Raw genomic sequence first — 22,668 nt, 5'->3', positions numbered from 1 at the left:
GATTGACTATCAGAAGGTACTGGGTGTAGCAACATACAAGAAGTTAATAATAGCAAGACTTCAGCAAAAATCTGTTCTGAAGGTAATTTGCTCTGAAGGGAAAGCTTCCTCTACTCCGCCTTCTATAATGAGTGGTTCTATAATTTTTTGTAATTTGTAGGTGCTATTTATAGTAAGTACATCACTTTATATCACATTTCTACATTTTATGCAACACTAGTTAGATAAAAAGTTACAATGTCGTGAAAGTGGCCATGCATTTTGTAACAATCTTGCAGTATGTGGGATTCCATCGATCGTTTGACAATTCAAGGCAAATACAGTTGCAGGAATTACATTTGTTAGATGTTCATACAATCTCAGTCAAGTAAGCTGAAGAAATGCAGAAGGAACTCTATCGCATCTGAGAGGTTTAAACACATAATCCAAGCGGCTGTGGCGGGGGGCACCCAAGAACAAAACAACAGAGAATGTTGTTGTAAGAGATATAGGAAACTCAATGCTATTAAAATTACTCAGCTCTTCCTTGAGGCTTTTCCATATCTATCTGATAATCTGTTGTCTTTTCTTTTCTGGACAGCTTCTATCTCACTGAGGCATCATGAATAACTCAAATCCAACAATCTGCTCAGAAAACTATACTTACATTTTGACAACCGCAACAAATTTTCATTACAGATGAGACAGTCAATCATATTATGTTCTAAAGTAAATAACTCCTAACATTGATGAAAAGTGTCAATTTGCCCTTTCACTCAATGTTAACATATCCTTTCAAACCAAACAAAATCACAATCAAATCCATTTCATAAAAGCCAATTTCTTTTTCCTTTGTCATATCCTATCTGTATACCAGGTTTTATTGCAATCTGTCCATTTGATGTTTTGAGCTATAATCTAGCAAATGGGGATAAAATCATTATTTCAGCGCAACAAATGCTGAACAAGATTGCTTGAGTCCTTCAGCAAACACCAAGCATTTTTTTTAAAGATTACTTACAGTGTGGAAACAGGCCCTTCGGCCCAACGAGTCCACACCGACCCTCTGAAGAGCAACCCACACAGACTCAATCCCCTACATCTACCCCTTCACCTAACACTACGGGCAATTCAGCATGACCAATTCACCTAACCTGCACATTTGAGAGAGGAAACCGGAACACCCGGAGGAAACCCATGCACGAGGAGAACATGCAAACTCCACACAGAGAGTTTCGTGAGGCGGGAATTGAACCAGAGTCTCTGGTGCTGTGAGGCAGCAGTGTTAACCACTGTGCCATCGTGTCGCCCATTTTCTGGGTGACTGATTTTGCTTTTCGTCAATAATGTTCTTAAGCAGAAAGGAAAGTTGGATTTCAAATACTTGTATACAATCTACAAGCTCAAGCATTTGGAAATGCCTTAAAGAAAGCCAGAATGAGAAAAACTGGTATTCTCCTAATAAATGCCACAAATGATTAAAACTGGCAAGGTGTGGTGGGCATAAATTATGGGAAAATTAAACAAAGATAAAGAAAGGATATTTTAAGAAACCCTTTGATCTGAAAGTATAAAGATTGCAGTTTTCTTTATGTAAATAAAGCTTGGCAGAAGTCTTAATGGTTAATGCAATGTACATGTTTCATCTAAAATGTTTATGTATATGACACAAATATTAAGCTCCAAAAGATTTAAATATTGGAGCTTTTTCCTTTGCCCACCTACAAGGTAGTAGTTACATGTCATGTAAGAGGCACACAAATGAATCACTTCATATTTTACAAAACTTCCTGTTATATTTGGTGCAAGTTCTGGCAACATACCCGGAATTGAATCAGTGGTTGCTCGCCAAACAGGTATTCCTGCTTTCCACTTACGCGCAGCACAAAATCTCTGGGATTGAATTCCTCATTCTCTTTTCCATGGTTGGTCAGCTGTTTCCGAATGGCAAGTTCATTTAATTGATGGGGATTCAAGTTTGGAGATACCTGGAAATTGAAGATGTCCTGCAAGGAGAGAGAGAGAGAGAGAGAGAGAGAGAGAAAGAGCGAGAGAGAGAATCATTCTGAATCTGCATTGAAAAACAGACTTTAAAAATCATAAAAGACTTGGAACTCTAACTGTCCTCAAGCATTCGTTTATGATGGAAAATAGGTATTTTAAATACCAGACAGAGTTTGTGACCATGCCTGTAGAGTAGAAAGGATAATCTTCTGTCTAATGCCATCCTATTATCTTGATACCAGTGTAAATGGGCTTTCTTTTGATATTGGCAGTTTCTTTTCACTAACCTTCCACTCATTGTTCATCCCCTTGCCACAGACATGTGGAATACATTACTTCAACATAATTTTGATCTAATAGACTGCTATAGCTAAGAAACAATCTCAGCATTTGGATGTCTAGGTTTCCTGCTCCAGAAATTGTCTGGGCTTGCAAGCGAAATGTCAACTGCAGATGAGGAGGAGCAATGCTCTCAACCGCAATGTCTACTGTGGACACACAAATAACATTCACTTGAGCAAGAAACCAGAGGCCAAGCAGTACCTGTTCCACGACAGCAAAGCAAGCAATCAAGGTTTTAAAAAATGATAAGGGACATTGATGGAAAAAACTTGCTCCACATTCACTTTGAAATACGTTTTGTTTACACAAAAGAAATGGAGGAAAAGTAGGTCATTCTCTTCGAGCCAAGAATTTGACTTGTTTTTCAAACCTGCAGCTGTATAGTGATGGTCAGCAGACCAAGATTTCAAAGACTGCAGCCTCACTTTACAGTATCATTGTATAACTACTTCTGGGAATGGAAGATTATATCAAATGCTAACCCAATTAATGATTACACCAACACCAGCTGCACTCATTTAAAGCAAAACCACCTTTTAAAACAATTTTACCACAGAAAAGAGACAAGAAATTCACTGCTTCACATCAGTTTAAATCAGATCATTTGAATGTAGGGGTATGGGTGGGTTGCGCTTCGGCAGGTCGGTGTGGACTTGTTGGGCCGAAGGGCCTGTTTCCACACTGTAAGTAATCTAATCTAATCTAATTATAATTATTCAGAAAGTTGACTCAGCGTTTTACAGCAAAAGGTGGATGATCAAGTTGTGAAAAGTAATCCAGTAAATCTCACTCTCCCTCTCTTTCACCATTTCCTCGTGACCCCACGTCAAGTAATTATTTAATTCCTTTCTGAAGGCTACACTTGAATTTGTATCCGCCCTATTGTCAAGTAGTGCATTCTAAATATCTAATCATCACCACAACTCCTCATTTTTCATCTCAGCTGAATTATTAAGAAAGGCCTAACAAGTAATCTAGGCAAAACACACCAGGACAATGCTCCCCACCCCCTCCCACAAGAACTCATCCTCCCCTCCCGGCACCTTCCTCTGCCACCGCAGGAATTGCAAAACCTGCACCCACAGCGCCCCCCTCACCTCCGTCCAAAGCCCCAAAGGAGCCTTCCATATCCATCAGTTTCACCTACACTTCCAAATGTCAGTTATTGCATCCATCGCTCCTGATGCGGTCTCCTCTACATTGATTTGGAGATGCCGGTGTTTGGGAGATAGGATGCCTACTCGTGGATCGCTTCAGAGAAGATCACCTGCACCAACCAATCCCACTGCTCCGTGACCAAACACTTCAACTCCCCCTCCCACTCCGCCGAGGACATGCAGGTCCTGGGCCTCCTCCAACACCACACCCTAACCTACCTGACTCCTGGAGGAAGAACACATCTTCCACCTTGGGGCCCTCCAACCCCATGGCATCAATGTGGACTTCACCAGTTTCCCCATTTCCCCTCCCCCCACCTTATCCCAGAACATTGATTTTCCTGCTCCTCGGATGCTGCTGGACCTGCTGTGCTTTTCCAGCACCATATTCTCTGATCTAGGCATTCAGATGCTCCTATTAACTAACATGCAGTGACATTGTTGGTGTTCTAAACATTGACAATGGATGAGGACAGTCATATTCTCAGCTTTAGCATCCGTCAACTTCATTAAATAACCCTCATTTAAGGAAAGGAAATTAGGGCCAGGCGGTACCTTTGGGGCTGTAGCTCCAGCATCAGTCAAGGTAAGGAAAACTTTCTTCCACTTGTTTCACCTCTGCTTCTTCAATCACTTTCAAGTCCAAGCCCTTCCAATATTAACATTTCAGCCAGCAAGAACGTTTCTATTTACACAATCCTACCTTTAATGACTTATGAAAATAAGACCTCTTACTGTCTCTGCTCTGAATAACCTCAGCTTCTCCAACCTATCCAGGTAAACATAATCCCACACCCTTGAAACAATGTGAGCAATTTTCTTCTGCATCTTCTTCAAAGCCTTCACTTCTCTTTTGAAAGCATAGGGCAGGAAGTTAGACACAGTGCTCCAACTTGGGGTAAACCTGTGCTTTATGTAGGTTTAGTTCATTCTTTTGCTTTAGTTCTGTCTACCATGTTTAAAAAAAAAAGACCAGGACTCCCCACTCTTTATTAACTTTTTTAAAATTTTCAGGATGAGCCAATAAATAATTTTGCACTGACATCCACAAGTCTCTTTTCTTCCCAATAGTTTGTATTCTTCTGGTACATTCTTCTGACCAAATTGTGCCCACAAATGGATTTTGCATTGAACCCATGTGCCTCCCCATTCCACCAACATGCCTGTACCTCCGTGAGATCTATGACTACATTTATCATTGTTTAACATACTTCCAAGTTTTATGTCATTTGGAAATTGTATTCTGACCCACTAGTCTAAAGTCATTAATGTATTGATTGAACCTTGACAAACTCCAGTACGCCTTCCTCTAGACTGCATGAAACAGTATATAGGACAAACAGGCAGACAACTAATAATCCACAGCACGAATACCAACTACCCACTAAATACCGGCTGTCCCCAGTAGCCATACACACAGATGACAAGGACCACAAATTCGACTGGGCCAACACAACGATCATTGGACAAGCTACACAGAGGACAGCCAGAGAATTTCTAAAAGCATGGCACTCATCCACGGACTCAATCAACAAACACATTGACCTAGATCAATATACCGACCACTACAATGAATAACTGGAACCAGCAACCGGAAGCAGCAGAAAGGGAACCAAATAAATTCCAGAAGACTGTACAGCAGAGCTTCACAGGAGGCTCCAAAGAACTGAATCTGTCACCTAGAATAGGGGACGAAACATCTGCAAATCAATTTCCCAGCTCGGCAAACATACCCACAACTATGACTTCCTCTCATCCGAGAAACACTATTCACAACTTTCTTTTCTATTCCTTTGTTAACTTACATCTTTGTTGCTTCTCCTTTGAAGCATGGGTTTCAATTGTTCAACCAGGCCTGCTCTGTGGTACCTTATCAAATGTATTTTTACATTAACACTTGGATTTTTGAACACCCACATTAGCATGAAATGCACAGGTCTCATACATTCTCTGCCATCTCAATCAATTGAGTCAAATATAAAACTTACCTATTAATCAGCATAAGCATTCATCAGCATGGTGACAGATTGGATCCTTTAACTGATTCATTTTCCACATTTTGCAAATGCCAGAATTGTATTACTGCAATTTCATATTTACATCAGTTACTAATTGATCTCCTGTGATATTTTGCAAGGGAAGCCACGAAAAGGGCATGTTTCAGATTAAGAAGCATGGAACCAGACTGAACCAAAGCAAAGGAGTAGAGACAGAAGAGACAACCCATATCACATCCACACTAGCTCTCCTCCATCAGTCAATACTGTCTGAATAACTACTTATTCTCTGAGGAATTGATTTCTACTTGCTTTCCCACTATCTACCATAAACCGTAAACCTGTGATTGCTTGGTTTATATGTCCCCTCCCATCGTTTAAGCTTGCTAACATGAAAAGTTCCTCCTCCTACTGGGAGCACAATTCTGTGCATAGAGTCAAGGATAGTCATTTTAGACATAAATGTGTAAGAATGAAAGCAAAACGAAAGGTCAATCAACAGCAAACTAAATTGGAATCCAGTGATTTTTTTGAAATGCAAAAAAACAAAGACCAAGTCCAGGAATGCCAGCTCCAGTTTTACTTAATGTAATATGGGTAATGTAATTAAGAAGTGTACACTAGAAGGTTGGAGAAAACAAACTGAACAGGAGGTAAGTATCTTGAGACATTGTTTATGCAAAATTGGACTTTGCTTGTGTTGATAGGAACCCAATTTTCCTTCATGAGAATACAATACTGTTAGTTTTGCTGCTCTACCTCTTCCCAACTTTGGAAGAATGTCAGATTTATATTTCCTGAATAAATGCTTTTCAGCCAGTAAGAATATTTATCGGTTCTCCAGAAGCCATGCTGATTTTGACTCACTCCGTGCCAAAGACAACAACTCTACTGAAGAGCTTGGAACTGGTGTCAGGAGTCAATTTAAAAAAAAACTTGAAAACAAGATAGATTGTAGAAATTGAAAGGTTTGATGAAAAAAAACCTATGCAAAGTGTTACTACCTTTTGGAATTAGTGGCAGCCAAAGTAATAAGTATGAGCAAAATACTATGCAGAGCTATCTGGACAATGGCCATATCTCGAACAAGAAACAAGTTGAAGTTTTCTTTCCTCTGCTTAGCACAACCTAAGCTTCAATTGATTATCATTGATCAATTCAGCCTGACTAAAAAAAACTTTAACAAAAGCAAATCAGCTCCTAAGATCATGTTAAAATCTAACTTACAGGAAAAGGATTTTCTCAAAATTTCAATTAAGCTTTAGGTCAATATCTATGAATGCCACATTGCAATCACATGGACTGCAGCAAAAAATTGTTGTTACTTGAATCTCCCCTCCAAAGAATTTTAAGTTACATTTGCATTATGCAGAATAGCTTTCTCATACAGGAGGGATTTGGTTTCATCTTGGCTCCTGTTACGCTATTTGCCCTGTTTACAGTGTACAGCAGATTCCTCAGTACTAGTACAAACAAAAGGCAGCTGTAGTTATGCAAAATTGCTTTGTGAATACACTCTGCAATCAAAATTAGAAGCATTATATGGCAAAAAATGTGTAACGTAAGAAAAGAAACTGTACATCCCAAATAGAGATTGTTCCCTTCTGATATGTAGTTTAGTGAATTGCACTATTCATTGATGCTGCCACAAATATGACATACAGCTCATTCAAAGTTCAACAATGAATAGTGCAAGGTGAGAATTTCAAGACTGTTTTGAAAATGAAACAATTCGCTTTATTACATCTGCATATTTTAAATCATATCACAAGAACTAGGAGTGGAATCTTGTTGTGGCATCATGGGGTCTTGCTTGTCTGCTGGAGACAGTTCGGCACTGATTTTTCTTAGTAAGATCTACCCAACCTCAAGCCAATCAGGCAGTGCCAACGCCACTGGAGGACCTTCCCTGAATCAAAAACCTAAGGGCACAATTGACTGTCAATCAGAAGGTGACTGCACTTGGACTCAGCAGTACCATCCTGGAGAAAGTGAGGACTAGAGATGCTGGAGATCCGAGTCAAAAAGTACGGTGCTGGAAAAGCACAGCAGGTCAGGCAGCATCAGAGGAGCAGGAGAGTCAATGTTTTGGGCATAAGTCCTTCATCAGGACCATCCTGGAGTCTCATTAACAGGGAAATAATGTGGGAATAGGGGTATTTAATGAGAAATGGAGGGGCACAGAATTTGGGAGGTGGAAAATGATCCAATTGCTATTAGTGAGCCATTTCTCACCATCAACCAGCCTCACAATCTGGCCCTGACTGCCTTTAATCAAGGAATCCCTGGAGGTGATAAACCAGAAACTCTGGTTTACCTATCATATATGTAAAAAAAGCAACAGGCCTGCCTGCATTAATCCCAGTACTGGCAAGAGGAGACCCTTACATGGTCAAAAGGGTGGTTTAAAGTTTAGTGCAACATACCTGACAACACTCGAATCGGATGGCTACAAGGAAATTGTCTTTGTGCAGTTTGTCTTCAGTGTTATTAACACCAGCAGATTCAACCTCAGGAGGAAAGTTATGCTGCAACCAATCCATCCAGGAGAGTCCTTGACGTTTTAACATGTTCTCTTCATTGATTTTACGCATTTTGCTGCGAAATTCTTTTACCTCAGGGTCTGTTAGTGCATCAAACTCATGGAGACCTAGATCCCAACAACAACTATTAGGCAATCACATCAGCACAAACAGAATTTTTTTTTTGATCAATTTATTATTTAACATGTCTCTCCCAGACAGTCAAATTGTTCTGCGCCCAAGTTTAGGTGACACTACATAATCAAATAGTGAATTAGACTCCAATCTTGGGTGAAGAGTTGCACAGAAAAGGAAGTACTGGCTATTCTTTACTTTATATTTTCTGAGAAAACAACAATCCACCATTATTATCTGCATTCTGACATCCCTTCAAAGGCATCATTCACACAAAGCGCTGAGACTTTTCTAAGAATCATGGAAACCAACAGCCCAGAATAGAGAGTTTTGTTTAAGTAGATGAGAAAGGAAAAGATATGGAGTAATAATTAACAATCTCCATTGCCGGCCAAACCTTAAATTAAGTGATAAATCACAAGATCTTTCTATATAAAAAAAGCCACAGCAGAGGTGAGTGTAATGTTAGTGTAGATGTTTGTCCATGGGCTACAGAGTCAGACTACATAGACTCAAGAGTCAGTGGGTAATGGACATGCATCAGACATTCTGAAAATAACTTGCAGTAAAAATACAAATTCTTCCTTTTCCAGATTGGGACTATTGTGTCCTAAACAATCATAGATTAAATACTTGAGCAAAATAATTAAAAATAATGGTGACTGAAACTGCTGTTTAATAGGAGTGCGTGGTATGATTAGCACATAACAATTCTTGCTCTCAACTAACTTGAATGGAACTAAATCGGGTTTGGGGTATAATGGACACCAACACATTCTTATATTTAAAAGATACCTCCCACCCACCACAAAACTGGACTGGAAAACCCATGTTTGTGAATAGACATTAAAATTGATTATGGTAGATGTCACTATATTGAGTTTTAAAACAGTTTACAAACTAAAGCAATGTAAAGAATGCCTTACCTAGTGCTTACTCAGTCCTTCTAAAGAGACTGTAGAGTCTTAAATACTTAAGACGGAAATTAGGTCCAAATCACATTTATTGAAAAGGTGATAGGACATAAGCATAGCTACTGAATAATTATTTAACTTGTACTGGCCAAGTTCAGTATAACTACTATAATGCCTATATTAGATAGGGCCAGTCAAATAAACTGACAAAGGTAAAACCAATAATGTGAAATCAGCCTTCATTTTGGGTCAGCTGGTAGATGTTATCAGATAACACTGTTCGCAGCAGATGAGCAAGACACAAAACAATGTTCATGCAAGGCAAAGGACCGACTTACCTTTCCCAATAAGAACACCAATTTTTGAATCTAGTAGTTTTTCAGATCTATTGCAGTTCCTGGCTACAAGCTTTAAAACAGGAAGGAAAGGTCTAACATCACAGAGGCGACGAGACTCATCCTCCAGCTCCTCATGCACAGCTGACTGGTTCACACATTGAAACATATAGGAGTCCTGTTCGCCAAGGACACTATACAGTGGGTATGTCTGCGCCTGTGTCCATAGGAGCTGCAATGCAACGCATGAAAGATTACCTGGAGTTGCCAAATTAGAGGATGCAAATTAAAATGAACTCCGTGAAAAGCTCATTAGTAATTCTGACTCTTCCGTCAAAGAGAAAAATGCACATGCCAAAACTATGAAGTGGGATAACTTGTGTCAACCAACACTAGTGGTGGCACTATAGCCTGCAAGTCACAATTTCAAATCCAGACCAAGAATTTAAGTAAATGAGCTTGGCCATCAGTTCGGCCCAACATGATGGAAGTGCTGAATCATTGAGACATTGCCTACCAGGTGGGAACTAAAAACTGAGGTCCCACATCCCCTTTGAGGCAAACTTTAAAAAAAGCACATCATGTTTGGAAAACATACAAATTCTCCTGAAGTCTTAGTCAATGTTTATCCATCAACCAACATTATAATAGAGGTCATCTGGCATAATTGCTCACTTTATCATGCATAAATTTCTGTCATTCTTTGTTGAAACTAGGTGGGCCTGACTTGAAATATGTTCATGTGTGGACATCAGCACTGGAACTCAAACTTTGTGCATACTGATTTGATTTGCAAACAAAAGTCAGTCCCTTTTTTAAAAGTAAAAATCAAATCATTCATGGGATGTGGGCTTCACTGCGTAGGCCAGCATTTATCCATATTGAGCTTTCCTGGAGAAGGTTCTTGGACTGTTGCAGTCCATTTGGTGTGCTTAGACCCACAATGTCATTGAAGATGAAATTCCAGGATTTTGACACAGCAACACCAAAGGAACGGTGATATATTTTCAAGTCATGTTGGTATGTGGCTTAGAGGGGAACTTGCTATGTTCCTCTGCATCCGCTGCCCTTGTCCTTCTCTATGGCAGTTGTCATGAATTAGGAAGGTGTTGGCTAAGGAGTCTTGATGAGTTGTTGCAGTGTATCTTGTAAATGGCATATCCTGCTCTTTGTGGTGTTGGAAGGAATGAATGTTTCTGGATTTGGTGCATATCAAGCCCTGTACCATTGATGAAGTGTTGAAGCAACACACAACTATAGGTTCATTCTAACAATTTGCTGCCAATAGTCTACCTTATGAAATTATTGTGGAGGAAGCTGATGAAGAGGAGCATAGTTTATCATACTCAACATCTCCAGCCATATGTGACAAGTATGGCGTCAAATTTTAATCAGTTTCTTTTTAAGACTCAAATTGTAAATTACAAAGTACAAACAGTACTTGTAAAAAATAGAAACTAACTCCCACCTTGGATTCGGAGAGAAGATTTAAATCTCGGCTTGATAACTTACTTTATCCCCCCCTATCAGCAGCTGACCCCAGGTAGAATTTGCTGTGATTTTCTAAAATAGATATATTAAGGAGCCTGATAAACATGAAACAAAATTCACAAGTGAAAATTAACAGGATTCTTCAAGAGAATCCATATGGATTGTTGCAAAAATTAACCTTTACTTTGCTTCAAAGGTTAAAATATTTAACCTCAAAAATGTTTGATAAGTTAATATTTGAAATAATTTCCATCTTCTACTATTTCTGAACCTTGATGGTCAAATTGTAAGTGACTGCAGATTCATGTAGGAGCTTTCTTTTTTTTCTAACTAACAGTTATGCATGAACATGCCAACAGAACTCAGAACATTAGGATTGTTCTGGATTCTCAATTCTGATATCAATGAGGTGGAAAAATCAAGGAGATACAAGGCTCCAACAGGAGGGTAAGCGTGTTTATATACCATAATGCTCAAGGCTGACCAACCATTGCCAGATAATCAATTAATAGTGTACAAGTTGAGGCAATAAAAATAACATCAATTTTTAAGTTCTGCTTAATTAAACTTGTGGGGGGGGAGGCTGAAGAGAAGAGGAGGGAATGAACACGAGGGGCAGGTCTAAAGAATGATATTGACCACTTTCCTTTATCAATACTTCTGGAAAGCAAGGGATTAAAAAGTAGTGGACAGTGTGATGAGCTTACTTACCGATTTGATATGTTCAATGGTGGCCTCACGAGGCACATCCAACTGAATGTACATTCCAGTGGGCAGTAAGAAATCCGCAGTGATGCTGTTATCTGATGGGATCTGGGAATCTACTGCCCAGATATCCAACGGATCAGTCATGGCAGGAGGCATCATGAAAAATGAACGCTACAACAACCACATGGTCCTGCAAAGAAGTAAAACAGCATCTTAGCAAAGTACCTTTTTAGATAAAATATACACATGAAGAAAAGTTTAATCAACTCCATTCAATATTCAGTCACCAGCAACATAAATCATGTTACTGATCTGGAGGAGTAGGAACCTACCGTTATTGCTGTTATCATCATCTTGCTTCCTGCCTCTGAACTCATCTAGGGAGCCCAGTAGCACTGTTCATAAATCCATATAGATCCTCTATCTCACATATCTCAATGCTGACCACTTCATAGCTAGTTCCACATACCACCAGCAATTCAGCCATATCCGCGCTTCATCCAAACTCAGTATCACACTAGATACTGACCTTCTGCCCTCTCTCCTCGCTGAACAAGTTGGCACAGAACAGAAGGGTGAAAAACAGAACTGGCAAGGGACAAAACACATCTGAACCCAGCAAGGATGTTGTGTGTCAACTGGTAGCAGTCTTGCCTTTGAATAACAAGGCTCCAGGTTCAAGTCCCTGTTTGCAGCCAGGGTAGGGGTAAAAGACTGCATGTTCAAATCCGATTTAAGGCTCCAGTACAATAATCAAGGCTGATACTGCAGAGCAGACAAACAGGAGGCTCAAAGAACACAGCAAGCCAGATAGCATCAGGGAGGTGGAGAAGTCAACTTTTCAGGTATAATCCTTCTTTAGGCTACTCCAGAGCAGCCTGAAGGAGTGTTTTGCTGTCAGGGGTGCTGTTTTTGAGTTGAGATGTCAAGTCGAGGCCTGTCTGCTCGAGGGGGATACAAAGAGTCCCAAGTCACTAATTTGAAAAACCATGGAAATTATCCTCAACATCCTAATCAATATTAATCCCTCGACAAATATCACAACAAACAGCCTACATGGTTGTTATCAATTTCCTGTTTGTGTGAGTTTGCTGAGTGCAACTTGGCAGCAGTGTTTCCTAAACTGTACCATCGGCTACATTTCAAAAATATTTTTATAGCTGTAAAGTTCTCAAAATATCCAGAGGTTGTGCTGTAAAAACATTGTCTTTCTATAAACTCAGCACCATGAGATCATTTGTAATGGAGTCTGGGCTGTGTGGTGTGGTCAGGAATATTGAGAATGAGAACTTGCACCCCTTCACAACATACTGCCTGGCACGGTGAGCAAGGTGCTGATAAGTACTGTATAAACCTCAGAGACATGTCTGAAGTTGGATTCAGCATGTGGTGAATCAAGTGAGCATGAGTGCAGCCAGGGCAGGGGTAAAGGACTGTACGTTTGCCAGCTCACAGGAAGTGTGGTTACAGAGGACTCAGAGGGGGAACTTGATGAGGCAACATTTACGTGTGAGTCAAGGGATATGCATCCGGGCTGATAGAAGCATTGGTAAGCCTCATAACCTGCTCTTGTCAAGGAGGGTGGAAGGCACTGTATGGAGCTTGCCCTCTCTGCATCCATTAGGCTATCTCCCGGAGATACTAACCCTGCTGTTCCCATACCTGGAGTATTCTTAGAGGGGATAGGTCACATACTTTCACTCCTCACTGCTCACTGCTAAGTTACATCAACTTTCCCAACCAAGTCCAGGAATTCACCACCTCTTCTCCAGAAACACTCCAGAGTACTTCGAGACACTTTGTAACAGATAAAGTTATTAAAGATCACCTCAGCTCTGTGTTGGATGTCTGGTCATTGCAATGTTAGTGTTGAACTCACCTTGCTTGGTGTTTGTGAAATGATCGACAAATTAGTTAACTGGATCAGTGTAGTCTAATCTTGATAACCTGGTGCAACATCAGCCAGTTGGACTGAGAGACATCAGGGTAACATCAATTCACTGCCTCCCAGCACATGTAAGGGAAGTCCATACATGTATTACCACCCTCAATATGCAACATGGATCACTGGAAAAGCAGCCATTTGAACAGAGCACATTACAGAAGAAATATTAGAGTCATAGAGTTAGAGAGTTATACAGCACAGAAACTGATTCTTTATTCCAACTTGCCCCTGCTGACCAATTATCCTAAATTAATTTAGTCCCATTTGCCAGTATTTGGCCCATATCTCTCTAAATCCTTCCTATTCATATGCCTATCCAGATGCCTTTTAAATGTTGTAATTGTACCAGCCTAAACCACTTCTTGTGGCAGCTCATTCCATACACGTACCACCCTCTGTGTGAAAAGGTTGTCCCTTAAATCTCTTTTATATCTTTCCACTCTCACCTTAAACTTATGCCCTCTAGTTTTGGAGTCCCCCATCCCAGGGAAAAAACCTTGTCTATTTGACTTATACATGCCCCTTATGATTTTATAAACATCTATAAGGTCACCCCTCAGCCTCTGATGCTCCAAGGAAAATAGCCCCAGCCTATTTAGCCTCTCCTATAATATAACCTGTCCAACCCCAGCAACATACTTATAAACTTTTTCTGTACCTTTTCAAATTTAACAACATCCTTCCTATAGCGGGGAGACTAGAATCGAACAAAGTATTCCAAAAGTGGCCAAACCAGTGTCCTATACAGCCGCAACAAGACTTCCCAACTCCTGTATAGATGTACTGACCAAAAAAGGAAAGTGTACCAAATGCCTTCTTCACTACCCTGTCTACCTATGACTCCATCTAGAAGGAACTGTGAACCTGCACTCTAGCAAATCTCCTCTGGACCTTACCAGTAAGTGTAGAAGTCCTGCCCTGATTTGCCATTCCAAAATGCAACACCTCACATTTATCGAAATTAAACTCCTCAGCTCATCTGATCAAGGAGGTGGGCTGGGTCATAGCAGGGAGATGTGGATGATGAGTGATACAAGGAAATATTCAGAATTGGCCTTATCTATGATTGAAGCTACTGAAACAGCAAGAACATGATTTGGGAAAGAAAACAGTCCTTCCTGACACCAGGGTCAAAGAATGAAGCAAATGCAATTTAGGATGTAATAGGCTAGGATAGTCTCAATTAAACATTCAGCGAGTTAACCGGAGATAAATTCAAAGGGTAGCAACGGAGCTCAAAAATGTATATATTCCCACAAATTTAGGAACCAAACAAGTAAACAGGTCCATTCTAAATCACTACCTCTCAATTCCTATGCTAGTGGAAATAAAGCATTCAGAGGAAGAGAGAAAGGAATCTGATCCACCAGTTTCCCATAGTTGAAATGTATACGAATGTAAAGTCCAGCTGAGATTTGAAAATGGATAATGGGATTGTGTACAGAAAGACACCTGCAGCCATTCAAGTGTATCCAAGTAGGAGATCACAGCCCTCTTACAGGAAACAATTGGAGAAGGGAAAACATACCTTCCTTTCCATTGTCTTTGTCTTCCTTTTGAATCACATTTCCAACTTTAACAATAACTCACACAAAGACTATATTTGTAAGCATTCTTTTCTTCCTGAACTCTCCAAACAACACAGACTCTTGGATTTGAGATTTTAACTTAGAGAGTCAAGAGAGATTTGGGGTGGGTATTCCAGAACTTAGGGCCTGAAGGCATGATCACCAATGTTGAAGCAGCCAGCCTTAAAATGAGTACAGATATTGAAGGGTTGCAGAGCTGAAGCATGTTACAAACATAGGGTGCAGTGAAACCATGGAAAGTATGACGAGAAAGGATAAGAATTCAAAAATCGAGGTATTCTATAACCAGGAGCTAATGTAGGTCAGTGACCACAATGGCAATAGGTGAACAGGAGTTGGCACATGTAAGGTCATTAAGTAGCAGAGTTTTGAATAACTTCAAATTTTGGTGGAGTCTAGAATGTGACAAGTCAGCCTGGAATGGTTTGGAATAGTCAGGACTATGAGTAACAAACAAAGGAATGATGGGTTTTAACAGGTGAGCTGAGACAGGAATGAAATTGGATGATGTTAAAGAAATAAATTGGATGATTAGGGAAAATTGAAATAAGCAATCTCATTATGGCACAGATCTGTGGTTGGAATCTGGAGCTGAAATTTAGACCCCTATTAGCGTATTTGATAGTGCAGGATTCGCAAAATGTCTGACAAGCTGACCAGTCTGGAATCTATGTCAATTCTTCTTCCAAGATTGTTTGTAATGCCAGCAATGAGCAATTATCAAGTCTGGCACTGCTTGGTCCATGAAACTGTCAGCCAATTGGGACACATCACCATTTCAAATGCATCCTCACCTCTGCGTCTCCAATATGCCCCCGTTTGCAAGCAGTCTGGCTTAGCCCTTGTCATTTGCCCTAAGAGAAGGATGAAATTGGTAGCTAGGGAGTTGAGTTTTGAGCATGGTCTGAAGATAAAGGCTTCAGGATTCCCTTTTTGGAATCACTGTCATCTGCAAAACTCTCTCAAGGTGGTTCACTTCACTGGTAAAAGGGGACAAACAGAATTCGGCACAGGCAAGCAATACTATTTGCACATTTCCAACTGCCAATGTTTCACTCTAAAGAATCATTGGAACAATCACCTCTTTTAATTTTCTTTGAGTTTTATTGTGGACTAGAAGCTATCAAGAGTTCACAAACTAAACCATATACCACTCAGTTTTACCTGTATACTACTATGATACAAGTCCCACTTATTGCTCTTCAACTCCATTGCGAATAAACGGATGGCAAAGCAATTTCAATTCCTGATTCCCCTCCTATATTGTCAAAAGTACACGCTTTCAAATTTGTCCGCATGCCATCTCTCAAAATAATGCATTGGAATCTCCTGAAATGGCATTTGTTTGCAATGACAAGTCCAAAATTCTTAAAGCTATTATCACTTCCCAAATCAGTGCTCATCATTTCAGGGACTCCATATTTGATTGTCACCCATCAGGTTTTACTTATGCCACAGCAATGCAACAGTCCTAATCAAAGTTACAAAGGACATAGATGTGGTGGTGACAACGGTGAATGATTCCTCTTCTGTTTTCACAAAATAAATGCACCTTTTGACACAGTAGACAATTCCACCCGCCGGCTGTAAATCCTTCTGTTGTCAAACCAAGTGAGATTACACTCACTTGGTGCCAATTTATCTATCCAATCGTAGCCAGGAGTGAGCACGTCCAGCAATTTTTTTCTCTTCCAAGGTTGTACTGTTAACAAGATTTTGCCCCTTTGTCTTGTTCATCCAATTACTGGTCCTTCAATTTAAGAAAATCAACACCATTAATGTCAGCATCAATACAAGCTGCTTACATTTGACACTGATTCCATTCAGTTTCCTGGCCACTGATTTAGATTGCGCCATTCCACTGGATTCAAAGCTCAACCCCATTATCTCCATAATGCCCATGCAATCTTTTAGTTTGAAGCATTCCAATGTCCAACTTCTCTATCCTTCATGCTCTAAAGAGTTAATTTGTCCAAAGCTACTGTTGCTTAATTCATATCCTATATCATTTTCTTCTCATTCTTAATCCCAGAGTTCACTGAACTTGACAGTTGATTCCTCTTTTGTTCTTATTCATGCCCCCATTCCCTTTGCTCCAGTATCGATGCTTTCATTGGTCTATAGCTTAAGGTCTAAAATGATGCCCCTGTACCTCTCTTATAGCTTGACCTCACTCTGTCCTTTTAAGCCACTAAAATGCAACACTGACCAAGCCTTTTAATATATCCCTTACGGATTCAGAGTGGATTTCCACTTGATGGGGCTTCAGTGAAGCGATTGTAGACATTTTCCTAGAAACCTGTACAAATCGAAGTTTTTTTTCTGCTGATAGTGTGAGTAATTTACAGTGCAGAACTGCTTCTTTAAATGAAACAGTGTCACTGAGACAAATCTGTTAAATGAGGACTAAATTAACCAACAGACAAATGGTACATGATCAGTTATTATGTCTGCCAGTTTGCCATTTTCAGGCATGGTTGGGAGATATCTCCAATGTGAAGATGGTGTGCAGGTCATCAATGTGTAAAGTACTGCTCTTTATGAACATGCAGAACTTCAGATCACTGCAGCCAGGATCAAAACGACAGCTCTAACCAAGTTGTGCCAGTGGCAGGCATGGGTTGTGAGGTCAAGAGTATGGTACTGGAAAAGCACAGCAGGTCAGACAGCATCTGAGGAGCAGGAACATCGACATTTCAGGCAAAAGCCCTTCATCAGGAATCAGGAATTAGTGATGCTGACGATAACAGTGTTGATATTCCTGATGAAGGGCTTTTGCCTGAAACATTGATTTTCCTGCTCCTCAGATGCTGTCTGACCTGCTGTGCTTTTCCGGCACTACACTCTCGACTCTAATCTCCAGCAGCTGCTGTCCTCACTTTCACCTAATGGATTGTAAGGTGGAAACTAACTCCCAAAGATGGATTTCAGTGCCTGGTCAGGAGTATAGCTCACCTAAACTGTTCAGATTTGCCTGGCAAGGTGCTATCCTGAAACTCATTTGAGACAACTCTAACACAAAGATTTCCTTGAAATAGTTTCCACAACCACCTGATGAAGGAGCAGCACTTTGAAAGCTAGTGCTTCTAAAAAAACCCTTTGGACTATAACCTGGTGTTGTGCGATTTTTAAACTTTGTCCACCCCAGTCCAACACCGGCTCCTCCAAATCCTTGAAATTGACAGTCTGCAAGGAGTCAAGTATGTTGACATGGGAGAGAGGTAAAACAATAAAACCATTAACAACAGGAGTTCTCCTCTCCTCTTAAAATCTGTCAACTTTCTGAACTCAGAAAACAAAAAATAGTTTAGAAATGGTGAGCAGTAGCCTTTAGGTAACAGCAAACGAGATTAATAGTAGTAAGCTGGTTTGAATGAAATATGCAAGCTTTGTCAAACAAGAACCACAGGGAAGTAAAACATTACAGATGTCCCTACAGAAACAAAGATGCTAACATTTCAGATTTAGTTAAGGGGCGCCTGAGAAAGAAGTATGGATACAACTTCCTGTAGGTGAATTGCTACGATTTCCTCTTCCTCTTTTTTTTCTCCCCCTCCAACTATATTACATAACCATCACTTCAAAATGACAGCCTGCAGTTTCCATGCAAGATTATTATAGGAAAGTAGTATGGGTCAGAAACACGGGACAGCTGTGAGCCTGACTCACAGGCCAAACTGTGCCAGTGTGCGAGGCTGTGGTTAAATGACTAATGCTCCTCGCTACTGTCGGTTCTGTAAGGGAGCCAGTAGGTCCATCTGGGCTTTCAACAGTAACATGACAAGAATTTTAATCAGCTTTCAAAAACAGATGAACTACTATTTGAGGGTGATAAAGTCAGAGGTGTTTGTGTTAGCTCTTTCGATCTCTTCATTCAAAACATGGCCACATCCTAAAGAAGGCAAAAAAAATAACATCCCACGTGACCTTCCATTCATCAGATAAGAATGTCTTTCATTGCAGCTTAAGCAACTGCACATCTTGTGATATATTTTCTGTTTCAGCATACAGAATACTCTGTCCATTAGTCACTTCTCCTGAAAATGCCATTCTGGTAAGGGTGATCCTGTAATTACTTGTCACCTTCTAGTAATTTAGCCAAATTATCATCCTGAATTTAGTGGGATGACGACCTGTTAAAGCTCGAAAACAAATGTTTGAAAAAAGTCAATTGATCCAGAGAAAAATCAATTGGAAATGTGCAAACAGTTCATGTATAAAGTAGTCACTCAGGATGGGACTGTTTTTACTGGGGGTAACAGGATTAGCTCCCCTCTGGAAAGCTAGCAGAAACCATTCAAAGGGCAGGAGGGTTGGGCTTGGGGAATTGCTAGTGCAGGTATGGGGTGGCTTTCAGCAGGCTCCCTCTCCCAACACTGGGTACATTTACATCATTGAAGGCCTCTTTTGAAGCCTGCCAGGTTTTCTTGTTTGTTCCCCACATGGCCAGAATCTCCCCACCTGGTTGAGGTAATAACATAGATCGATGGCATGAAGCCTGTATATATTGATTTGACACTTAAAGGCCACCATTCTCAGATGGGCAGGAAAACAGTGCACAAGCCTTCCCATCCCAGACTTAATTTGGGGTGGAAGTGGGAGGGTGGGCATTCCACATCTACCACCCTCCTTTATGACTAAATTCCACTCATGGATTGAAAATAATCCTGTTTTAAAAACAGAACTGTTCCTATTCTTTAAAACATGTCCAATTTCTGATGCAGTTATGTATTGGTATTCAACCATTTGCTTCAGGTTTGGTGTCCAACCTTCCCTGAACAGACATTGTTGGAATGATTTGTCAACCATCAGGGCAGCAACCTGGGTTATTTCATTTTTCTTTGTCTAGATCAAGGATGTAATGGCTAAATATAGCATCCAACGCCACCAGGAAATGAACTGGAGGCCGTCTGGTTTGCATGTTTCAGTTGCACCTGCCTCTTACATCTAAGATCCATTGTACACATCTGGAAAATCTCTCACATTGTCCTCTACAGTAATTTATAAACTGAGCCAGGTTTTATATTTCTATAAAATCGATAACTGCAAAGCTTTACTTGGGGTGTAAACTTATAACCAAGTTTTATCCATAACATTACCGACACATTATAGCTGATGCATTCCTGCCTTTTTGCCTTGTCCATTTTCACTCTCTTCCTCCAAAGTGATGATTCATGTCCTAAAACAATGCCAAAAAATCTATTTGCAAGTGTATTGCTGATCTGCAACTACAAGGAAATTTAAAAAAAAAAGTCACTGATAGGAAGCTTCCTGTTGTTATTATTCAATTTTTTTTTCACACCTCCCAAAATTTGTTCTGCTGCTTTCGAAGTTTTCATACTTCTGGAAAACTATAAACATGAAGTGGTTTAACTACTCTATACACCCACAAGTAGTGTTTTCAAATTCTTTTAGATATCAATACTAAGTGCACCAAGTAGTGGTGTGCCGAGTGCGCAAAATTCATTTATAGAACCAATATTGATAAAATAAATGGATCAGGTTTCTGCTTTCCTGTTCCAGCAAGATATAAACACAAGTTGCATGATAACATTATAACTGAAACTGTTATTTCACTTGAACTGCAGCAACATTGTCACTTTTCAAAGTGGCATACCTCTAGTTTGCCATTTATGTTTCTGAAACAGAAAGAGGAATGGATAACTGGAGCAGGGGAGAAAGAACACAGTTTGGGGGCAGAGGGGGTGGAGTGATTACCTCAGATGGCTAGACGACCAGTTTGCAATGCAGGGAGGGTTCAATTCCTTCTCTGACTGAGCTTATCACGAAGGATTCTCCTTCTCAACCTCCCACCTCGCTGGAGGCATGGTTAAACCATCATTCTTCTCTTTCCAATGTGGGAATAGCCCTATCTCCTGGTCGGACTGCAGCAACTTTAATCATTAGGGACAGACAGCACAGAATAGGGACAGTGGAAGGGAGGGAATACAGTAGATAGTAATGGAGGTGAGAATAAGGAAAATAATGGTTATGGAGGAACCGAAGAGCACAGATGGTTGAGTGATAGGAGAGGCTGGATGTCAGAGGAAGGGAAATGTCTGCATTAAACTGAGAATAAAATGTGAAGAGAGGATGACAGCATCAACTGCCTTCATGCATTTTGGGCCAGAGAAATTAAGAATTCTAGGTTGAAAGAGGATTTCAGTATCTTTAAAATATTAAATTTCCTCTTCCTATCTTTATATTTTGACTCCTGAAATCCAAAAGGAATGAGGTGTATGCCTAGTATTTAATGATTTTCTTTTTTATAAACCATCAACTACTTATGCTCACATTTTGGCTGTTCAAGTTCTAAAATGGTTAGTGGCTGTGTTTGCTTTATCTGATGTTTGACATTGGCAAAGTACACCTATGGTGGATATCAAGATATTTTATTTGCACAATAACATAGATCTACAGAGTCTAACTGGTGGCTTATTCATTAAAGAACATAGTGGATGTAGGTTTGCTTGCTGAGCTGAAAGGTTCATTTCCAGACGTTTCATTACCTTACTAGGTAACATCTTCAGTGGACTTTATGCAAAGCAATGCTGAAACTTCCTGCTTTCTATTTATATGTTTGGGTTTCTTTGATGTCATTTCCTGTGGTGAAGTCACTTCCTGTTCTTTTTCTCAGGGGTGGTAGATGGGGTCTAACTCGATGTGCTTGTTGATAGAGTTCTAGTTGGAATGCTATGGCTCTAGGAATTCTCATGCATGTCTTTGTTTGGCTTGTCCTAGAATGGATGTACTGTCCAAGTCGAAGTGGTGTCCTTCCTCGTCCGTATGTGAGGATACTAGTGAGAGAGGGTCATGTCTTTTTGTGGCTAGTTGGTGTTCATGTATCCTGGTGGCTAGTTTTCTCCTGTTTGTCCAATGTATTGTTTGTTACAGTCCTTGCACAGTATTTTGTAAATGACGTTAGTTTTGCTCATTGTCTGTGTAGGGTCTTTCAAGTTCATTAGCTGCTGTTTTAGTGTGTTGGTGGGTTTGTGGGCTACCATGATGCCAAGGAGTCAGAGTATTATCACAAAATACCATATTACACTTTGATGCATTCAGATAGACAGTATCATTTGGTGCATCTATAAAAGAGAGTTTGTGGACATGCCAAATTTCCTTAAGCTTATGAGGAAGTAGAGGGATTGTTACACCTTTTTGACCATCACATTGACATTGGTGGACAAGGATACATGGCATTCTGGTAGAATGTTGTGACAGTTACGCTCCTCTGCAACCTTGCGCTATGGAAAAACCGCATTGCAGAAGATTGCTGTAGAAAATTGCTATACCTGCACAGTAGAAAGTTCACGTTATCCAAACACATCCACAATTCATCAATCACGTTATAGTCAATTTGTGTTAGCGAAATGCACATTATACTTGACGCTCTCTACCATCTCCACCTCAGCACCATTGATACAGACAAGGCTGTGCCCTCTGCTCCACTTCCTGAAGTCCATGACCAGTTGACATCAATGGAAAGCTTGTCATCTTAACACCACGCTACTAAACAGTCAGTCAATCTCTTTCCCAGACACACTGTCTCG

The 22,668-nt window shown here is 40.2% G+C and overlaps 1 protein-coding gene across 5 annotated transcripts in view; it reads right to left on the bottom strand.

Annotated features, from left to right (window-relative positions):
• Positions 1-22,668, bottom strand: part of pik3cb (phosphatidylinositol-4,5-bisphosphate 3-kinase, catalytic subunit beta) — a 190,337-nt gene that overhangs the window by 82,638 nt on the left and 85,031 nt on the right. For 4 of the 5 annotated variants that reach the window (XM_043702028.1, XM_043702027.1, XM_043702026.1 and 1 more), the window contains 4 exons: positions 11,588-11,774; positions 9,389-9,617; positions 7,906-8,129; positions 1,803-1,985 (listed from right to left, as the gene is read on the bottom strand). In XM_043702028.1, the coding sequence (XP_043557963.1) occupies positions 1,803-1,985; positions 7,906-8,129; positions 9,389-9,617; positions 11,588-11,743 (792 nt within the window). In that variant the 5' untranslated portion in view covers positions 11,744-11,774. Of the gene's footprint in view, positions 1-1,802; positions 1,986-7,905; positions 8,130-9,388; positions 9,618-11,587; positions 11,775-16,745; positions 16,765-22,668 lie in introns of those variants that run through there. The other variant, XM_043702030.1, reaches the window with a different exon arrangement.

This window comes from Chiloscyllium plagiosum, chromosome 13 (genome assembly GCF_004010195.1).
Source record: "Chiloscyllium plagiosum isolate BGI_BamShark_2017 chromosome 13, ASM401019v2, whole genome shotgun sequence".
In the NCBI taxonomy this organism is placed as follows: Eukaryota; Metazoa; Chordata; class Chondrichthyes; order Orectolobiformes; family Hemiscylliidae; genus Chiloscyllium; species Chiloscyllium plagiosum.
Note: the sequence above shows the minus strand (reverse complement) of the source record. Positions and strands in the feature narration are given on the sequence as shown.